Source organism: Cynoglossus semilaevis, chromosome 8 (assembly GCF_000523025.1).
Source record: "Cynoglossus semilaevis isolate Cse_v1.0 chromosome 8, Cse_v1.0, whole genome shotgun sequence".
Taxonomy (NCBI): Eukaryota; Metazoa; Chordata; class Actinopteri; order Pleuronectiformes; family Cynoglossidae; genus Cynoglossus; species Cynoglossus semilaevis.
The window spans coordinates 27,626,286-27,633,907 of NC_024314.1; the positions used below are offsets into that span (position 1 = coordinate 27,626,286).

General features: G+C 40.9%; 2 protein-coding genes across 9 annotated transcripts in view; one reads left to right on the plus strand and one right to left on the minus strand.

Annotated features, from left to right (window-relative positions):
* The window catches only part of rpap3 (RNA polymerase II associated protein 3), an 11,652-nt gene that overhangs the window by 493 nt on the left and 3,537 nt on the right, over nucleotides 1–7,622 (plus strand). Inside the window, exons 1-13 of one of the 8 annotated variants that reach the window (XM_025057362.1) lie at nucleotides 336–398; nucleotides 535–592; nucleotides 4,318–4,478; nucleotides 4,570–4,740; nucleotides 4,825–4,935; nucleotides 5,050–5,177; nucleotides 5,253–5,374; nucleotides 5,446–5,516; nucleotides 5,606–5,737; nucleotides 5,856–5,983; nucleotides 6,127–6,248; nucleotides 6,419–6,483; nucleotides 6,670–6,762. In XM_025057362.1, coding sequence (XP_024913130.1) covers nucleotides 4,326–4,478; nucleotides 4,570–4,740; nucleotides 4,825–4,935; nucleotides 5,050–5,177; nucleotides 5,253–5,374; nucleotides 5,446–5,516; nucleotides 5,606–5,737; nucleotides 5,856–5,983; nucleotides 6,127–6,248; nucleotides 6,419–6,483; nucleotides 6,670–6,762 — 1,296 coding nt within the window. In that variant the 5' untranslated portion in view covers nucleotides 336–398; nucleotides 535–592; nucleotides 4,318–4,325. Of the gene's footprint in view, nucleotides 1–335; nucleotides 414–534; nucleotides 593–2,729; nucleotides 2,995–3,306; nucleotides 3,428–3,967; nucleotides 4,217–4,317; nucleotides 4,479–4,569; nucleotides 4,741–4,824; nucleotides 4,936–5,049; nucleotides 5,178–5,252; nucleotides 5,375–5,445; nucleotides 5,517–5,605; nucleotides 5,738–5,855; nucleotides 5,984–6,126; nucleotides 6,249–6,418; nucleotides 6,484–6,669; nucleotides 6,763–7,622 lie in introns of those variants that run through there. The other 7 variants (XM_025057361.1, XM_008315949.3, XM_008315950.3 and 4 more) reach the window with 7 other exon arrangements.
* Nucleotides 955–4,342, minus strand: atp23 (ATP23 metallopeptidase and ATP synthase assembly factor homolog). Its single transcript, XM_008315946.3, has 7 exons — nucleotides 4,260–4,342; nucleotides 3,190–3,425; nucleotides 2,934–2,979; nucleotides 2,359–2,440; nucleotides 2,128–2,265; nucleotides 1,729–1,812; nucleotides 955–1,645 (listed from the first exon to the last, which is right to left on the minus strand). The coding sequence occupies exons 1-7, from the start codon at nucleotides 4,325–4,327 to the stop codon at nucleotides 1,442–1,444; spliced, it is 858 nt and encodes a 285-aa protein (XP_008314168.2). The 5' UTR covers nucleotides 4,328–4,342; the 3' UTR covers nucleotides 955–1,441.

Genomic DNA, 7,622 nt, shown 5'->3' on the forward strand with positions numbered 1-7,622 from the left:
TTTTTAACTCCACTGTGCGTTATTACCATCCTGCGCCTGTCTTTAAGGTCAGGCACAACTTTACAAAGACACGTGTCTGTCCTCTGTCTTCATCAACTAAATCTGGCATTATTTTAATTAATGAGAAGACTTCATTAGCTGTCTTGGGGGGGGGGGGGTGTCAGCGTTCTGTCCTACAGCAGATTACCGAGGGGATTTCGGTGATGCTGGAGCATCTTAATTGGATCACAGTGGGTGTTGCCTGCTTAAATATTATGCAATAATGAAAGTCGTTACTCTTCTCAGCAGAGTCCTGATTAGTGCACCTTTATTTCTTCTCATTAAAGCTCCAGCATTCACCTGGAATATCATAATCGGAGGATAAGTGGTGCAAATCTCCCACCTTGTGGACAAGTTTGGTACTGCAGACATTGGTTAATTATTAATGCATTATTCGTTTACTTTAACGTAAATTGACGTAATAGTTGTGCCAAAAAAAAAAAAAATTCTCCCAATTAAAAACCTACATTTGTTTTTTCTCCATGTGGTCCACAGGCAGCAGAGTTACACTAAATCTGTCTTCCTGGATGAAAACAAAGAACACGCATAAAAGGTAGGATAAACTAAAACGTTTTTGTGAATAGTTGTTTGGTTCTGCCAGTCAATCAGCTACGATTAATTTTAAGGCCTCGACCTGTTCTTCATCATCTTCTCTCCAAGCAGAGATGGTTTTTGCATCAGAGGCATTTTTCACTCGAGTGACAGACACGCTGGGTGACATTGTGGTTGTGATGTAGAGGGTGTTGTTTACTGTATAAGAGGAAAATGAAGAATAGATTATGAGGTTAATCACCTCTTTATATTACTATATAAAGCTCATGTCCAACAAAGATGTCAGCAATGACATTCTACCGCAGTTCTGCTCATGTAAATGAGGTGTAAGTAGCCTCACATAAAATATACTCAGAACAGCTCTCAGATTTTAAAGCCAATGTGCGTCGACTCGTTTTTTATTAGAGGTTGATTGTTATTTCACACGTCTACAGACTTTAGTGGAGGATTAAACTTTATTCAAATGCAGGAGAATCATTTCATCAGCTCGGTTTGCATGAAATTATTTAGAGGTCAAGCGGCAACAGTTGTGAAGTGGTGGAGATGCCGTGAAGTCTTTGTTGTCAAAATGAATGACTAGACACACATTTCTCTAAAAAGCACCTGTTGGTCGTTTAAAAACCTGATCTGGTCGAACAGAAATTACAGAAAAGTCCACACTGCAGTCTTCTCTTAGCAAAAACTGTGTGCTTCAGTTAGGAGGTGGAACCCTGGATCCGTCTTTTTCTTCTCCGTCCCACGAACAAATCCTTCTCTGGAAATCCTTTTCCAAGTCAATCTGTGGAGGGTTTTTTTTTTCTTTCAACTGTTAGTCACAGCAGCTCAGCAGCCAAATGTCCCCAGGATAATATTAAAGGTTTGCATAATAACGTTGTCTGTTGTCATAATCTCTGTTGGCGAACTTGGCGTCCTTTTTACTGTGTGGGATTCGTCCGAAAGGCGCGTGGTCGTTGAAGCAGGGCTCGAAGACCTCGTCCACTATTTTCTCTGCGTACTCTTGACTTATTTTTCTCACCGCCAGAATGGACAGAAGAGCACGGGCCCTGACGCACTCCTGTCCAGGGAAACGGTTAAGAGTTAAGAGTGACGTTGAAACATAAAGTCAGAACACAACACAGGCAGGAGTTGAAATGGTACCTGATGATGCTGCTTCAGGCCCAGGTTTAACCTGGAAACTTCATTGGAAAAGGAACAGTCTCCACTGAGGTTAGCTGCACGAATCTGAAACAGCCATGCACACAGAGAGATTATTTTATGTTATACATACATACACTTACACACAAACACATATACATACATACATATAAATACATATATACACATATATATATACATATAACTATATAGACATATGTACACATATATAAATATATACATATACATACATATATAAATATATACACACAGAATGTCTATATATGTATGTATATGTGTGTATCACACATATAAACAAATATATACATATACACACACATATCTGTGTGTAAATGATTTCAACAGTTAATGCAAACATAATGGGAAGGCAGCCCGACTCACTTCAGAACAAGCAAGGTGCTTGAGATTGCTGAACCAGTCCACGTGGGCCCGGCAGTGGTCGAAGGCGTGGATGAGCTCGTGTGTGACCACGCGGTTCATGTGGGACTGCTGGTGGATGTTGTTCTGACATAAGACAATCTGAAAAACCAGGAAGTGTCGTTACAGCAGAGCTGACTCAGAGTCTGGAGGAAAATGTCTCGGTTTTGTTGTTGTTGTTGTTGTCGCTCTTACTTGAGAAGAAACTGAATCGAAGCCGCCGCTGACTGTGCCGTCACAATCCTCACAGGAAAAATGACGGTCTTTGAATGTTTTGCTGAGTTGAACAAAAAAAAAAGAGACATCACATCACATTGGTGCAATTTTCAAAATAATTATCACAAAAAAAAACAAGAACGGTTTGTCTCTTCTCTATAGCATTTTTCATTCATATATTTGTATCCAAACAAAAGCTAATCAATATTTAATATGTCATGTATTTTAGGTCAAACAGGACATAAATAATATCAGTGATCACCAGGGTGATTATAATTATAGTCTCATTAAAGCATCATTTAAATCATTTATTTTAACATGTCCATATTCCTGAAACTTTTTCACCAATTTACTCAACTGCTGAACTGCAGGCCACCTAGTGGTAATGCTAATGTTTGGGTCACGTATGCAAATCAGAGGACAAATACAAATAGGTATAGTTGCCGGTCATGATCAGGCCCTGGACCAGACTTTGAGCATTCTTGGCTTCTCACTTCAAGAACACAACACAACTGTACACAACACGACAGATTTGGACCATAACTCATACTTACCAGCCTGAACTGTTCATAGCACTGAGCAGAAGTTTAGCATAAGGACCTGGAGGAGACAGAGGTCAGTTTAGGAGGAGGTGTAAGCGTTTCACCGGTTACTGTTAGCACCATTCCCAGCGTGCTCATATTAGCTACCGGTAAAACACATTTGCTATTCATTTTCCGGTATACAGTACTGACAATAGAACGTTGTTCCATACATAAATTCCGGTGCACACGTAACGATCAGTAAAAGGCTCAATAACGAGCTACTTACTAGAATTAACTGCGAAATGTAGCATGGCCTGACACTTGTGATTGAAAGTGAATAACCTCTCGGCGACCGATCCCTTCTTTAACCTGCTCCCCTTCCTCTCTGGGAATAAGTCGTATCCGTAATCTTCATTTTCTTTGGTTTGGTCCATTGTGACGAACGTCAGTTCGTCAAGTCCCCTCGGTTGGCTTTCCCTAGCTAGCAACAGAGGTCGACAGTTTCTGCAGATCACGTGGTCACTGTAGGTCAAAAGTTATGTTTTATTTTTTATTTTATTAAATAAATGAATTGTCTGCAAAACGCATTCTTACCAAATGCTGATACAAATGACGCTAAGAATGTTTTATATAAATATTTGAATATAATAAATTGTTGAGTTAAGAATCCTCACGTCTAACACCGGGAAAGATCGTCTATCTAGAAGATGTTTATCTTGAATGCGGTGTCGTGGAACATGCTAAAAAGAAACAAATAAAGTAATATATTATAATAATATATTATGCACTATGAATAATTTTATCTTTAGTTTTTGTTGTAAATATCAAATTCCCAGGACTACTTTATGTCGAGGTAGTAGAACGGTAATCAATATACTGCAGCTGTGGTGCATCTTTCTACAGTTGGTTTTATTTAATATCTGATAGATTAATCGTTATTAAACGTGTATCGTTTTAACCTTTCTTTGAATAAGTTAATAAGTGATTATTTTCGTTGTCGTTTTCTTTATTTTCTTTTGTTTGAGCATTTTTCTTTTTTCTTTTAGTATAGTAACTGTATTGTGGACGATCTCTGATGTCTTCCGGAAGTACGTCACATAATCTACCGGTCCTCCGCTGTCATGGCCCCGAACGTAAACAAAAAGTAACACGTTTTTGTCATAGCTCGCGATTTCTTCATAGTAACGTTTTACTACTGTTCTATTGGTTGTGTAGTTTTAAACGGGTAAGTTACGAGGTTTTATCACCATTCCACAATTCTCTGATGTAGTTTAGCTTTCCTGTTAGCCACCTAGCTACGAACCACATAATAGGTTAGATCCTATATTTATCTTCTATTAACATTAAAGTACTAACACTATGTGACTGTTGCACAACAGCTCAAACAGCAACAAAATGTCTAATGTTTTTTCAGGGTTGACCATGATGTCTGGAAACAAAGTCGTCGAGTTACAGGTTGAGATGCGGCAGAATGCGGAGGACATGCAAAGCTACTTGAAAGAGCTGGAGAGTTGGGAAACAGACATAAAGAGAAAGGATGAGGAGCTGAGGACGGGGGGACGGAAGCCGGATCAGGTCTGTTGTCATTGACGTGTCTGTTTTTGTCTGGTGTTCCTCATGGTACTAAGAATCTCTGTTACTAAAGATAAGCATCGCTGTGTTGTAGAAAACACTCCCACCCGTGCGCAACAAGGACTACAAAAACAAAATGAGGCAGAAGAGGAAGAAAACGGCGATCGTTTCTGATGGTGATGGTGATACAAAAGCTGAGGAGGAGCAGAAAAAAGATTTAAGGATAAAAGGTTATGACTATCGATCTTGGGACAAGTTTGACGTGGTAAGGAATACTCCAGTATTGTGACTGTTTAAGAGCTCAAGTCATGGAAGAATCTATTGAGAGTGATTGGCATTTTGTTTGCAGGACAAAGCTCTGGCAGAGATGGATAAAGAAGAAAGTCCAGCAGAGTCCAATGAGTCTGATTCAGAGGATGCTTCAGTTGACACGGAGAAAGCCCTGACTGAGAAAGAGAAGGTGAATACTGCAACCAAAACAATGGGGGGTAAAAAGATAAGTTCAAAAAAAAAGGGGGGGGGGGGGGGAGATAAGTCGTTAAAATTCATGTTCATCTTTACCTTTGATTTTCAGGGTAACACGTTCTTCAAAGATGGAAAGTACGATGATGCCATTGAGAGTTACACCAGAGGGATGAGTGTGGATCCGTACAACCCGGTGCTTCCCACCAATCGAGCCACTGCTTTCTTCAGACTTAAAAAGTAAAAGCAAAAACCGTCAGTTGACTGGAGAAGTGTTTGTGTGTAGCACAATTTTCATCCCTTCCTTCTCTGCAGGTATGCCGTGGCAGAGTCCGACTGCAACCTGGCGATCGCTCTGGACGGAAACTACTTTAAAGCATATGCACGAAGAGGAGCCGCCCGATTGGCCTTGAAGAAATTAGAATCTGCGTTAGAAGGTAAAAAAAAGGCGAAGTGATCTAATCATTACATCTAAAGTCCGATGACGTGACATCATGTTTGGTTACAGACTACGAGATGGTTCTGAAGCTTGACCCTGGAAACACAGAGGCCCAGAACGAAGTCGTGAAAATCAAAGAGGTGACAGAGTTATGATGAACCTTTTTACCTCCGTCTGGTTATCGTTCCCTTCCACACGGTGAAATTATTTTTCTGTTACTGCTTTTCAGGCCCTTGGGCATCAAACAGTCCAGAATGAAGCCCCGCAGCCGAAGCAGGAGGCTGTTCCAGCCGACACGGAGCAGCAGAGACTGATGGAGGAGCAGCGCAGGAGGCAGGAGGCCGTTCTACAGAAAGACAGAGTAGGACTGGCTTCGGTCACTGCGTCTTCTTCCTGTTTGATCAGATTAAACTGGATGAGGTTCAACTTTGGTTCTACGTGTCCCTCAAACAGTTTTGGTTCTAAATTTGCCACAACAGGGTAACGCTTACTTCAAAGAGGGGAAGTACGAAGCAGCCGTCCAGTGCTACAGCCAAGGCATGGAGGCCGACGGCCTGAACGTCCTCCTTCCTGCCAACAGAGCCATGGCCTTCCTGAAGCTGGAGAAGTAAACACATCGCCAAAGACATCCAACCAAAAAGATGGGGGAAGCTGGAGAAGTAAACACATCGCCAAGACATCCAACCAAAAAGATGACTGAGGTAAGTGATGTTTTTTTTTTTATGCTGACCACCTGTGTCTGTGTTCCAGGTATAAGGAGGCAGAGGAGGACTGCACCAAGGCCATCCACCTGGACAGTACTTACTCCAAGGCTTTTGCTCGGCGTGGAACAGCCAGAGTGGCTTTAGGGAAAGTGGAGGAGGCCAGAGAAGGTGTGTCGTCTGAAAACTACAACTGCATTCTCTGTCTGGGATTTAATGAGCCTGAAACACATGAATCTGGGGGAACTGTTGTTGTGTATTCTGTGTTTTATAAATGAAGTTCATTTAGTTTTGAATCAATAACAAGACATTGAATGTGTGTGTGTGTTTGTGTTTTTCAGATTTTCAGGAGCTGTTGAAGCTGGAGCCAGGAAACAAACAGGCTCTGAATGAACTCCAGAAACTCGTACGTTTATTTGTTATTAATTAGCATTCATTCAAAGTAGTCAGTTATGACAGTAAAGTCTTAGGACAGATGTTCTCAAATTTAAAAGATGTCAGAATAATGAATAACTAAACCATGTTACGATAACAGATGTAGATTTGGACTCAGTTTGGGCCTAAATGGTCAAATCAAACTTTGTTTTTCCAGGACATGAGGCTCAGTGGCCTCCTCGACACAGAGGTCGGCTGCCAGAGGAGAACGGTGCAGCCCATCGATAAACCAACGCATCTGCGTTCAACTGTAAGTATATATATATATTATCCATCCATCCATCCATTTTCAGCTGCTTATCTGTTACCGGGTCGCAGGGGCAGCAGTCGCCACCCACATCACACAGCACCGTATCAACCCCCCTAAACCTTCCTGTGGATGGTGAGTCCACTGGGAGGTACCAACTGCCCCGATTTGAACTTGCCCAGGAGGTGAACCCTGGGGTTCCACACCAATGACAGAGACATTGTCTCTGGGCCAAAGCACCACTTGAAAAAATTTTGAAAAAATAAAATTTTGATTTTTTTTTTTTTAAATTTTAGCAAAAAAACATTTTCCAAAAAAAATTTTAGAAACTTTTTTTTTTTTTCAAAATAGTTTTTAAAAAAAATTTAGAAATTTTTATTTTTTTAATTTTAGAAAAAAGAAAAATTTGAAAAAATTTTAGAAAAAAGTTTTTTTGAAAAAATTTCCATCAATCCATTTTCATCCGCTTATCCGTTACCGGGTCGCAGGGGCAGCAGTCGCCACCCACATCACGTTGCACCGTACGAACCCCCCTAAACCTTCCTGCAGGTGGTGAGTCCACTGGAAGGTACCAACCGCCCTAACCGGGATTCAAACCTGCCCAGGAGGTGAACCCTGGGGTTTCACACTAATGACAGAGACATTGCCTCTGGGCCAAAGCGCCACTATGTGATTAAAAAGAATTTTATAAAATCAAATGATCAATTGTCAAATGGATGGACTTAAAAGACAAGTGTATCAGTTGTATAAAAACCCAGAAAAACCCAGGAGTTTATGGTTTTTTTTTCCCCCCTGAGGATTCAAAGGATTTATGACTCCATATTTTTGATCTTCTTTTGATCGAGTCCCTCCCCTTCGCTCAT

Bases quoted from the DNA above. Each gene is read 5' to 3' on its own strand.
- atp23 (XM_008315946.3), bottom strand. From the start codon at position 4,327: ATGGTCAACCCTGAAAAAACATTAGACATTTTGTTGCTGTTTGAGCTG. The intron at 3,426-4,259 runs GTTAGTACTTTA...TTTGACCTACAG, and splicing joins TTGTGCAACAGTCACATAGT to TGACCACGTGATCTGCAGAA. The intron at 2,266-2,358 runs GTAAGAGCGACA...CTGGTTTTTCAG, and splicing joins TCGATTCAGTTTCTTCTCAA to ATTGTCTTATGTCAGAACAA.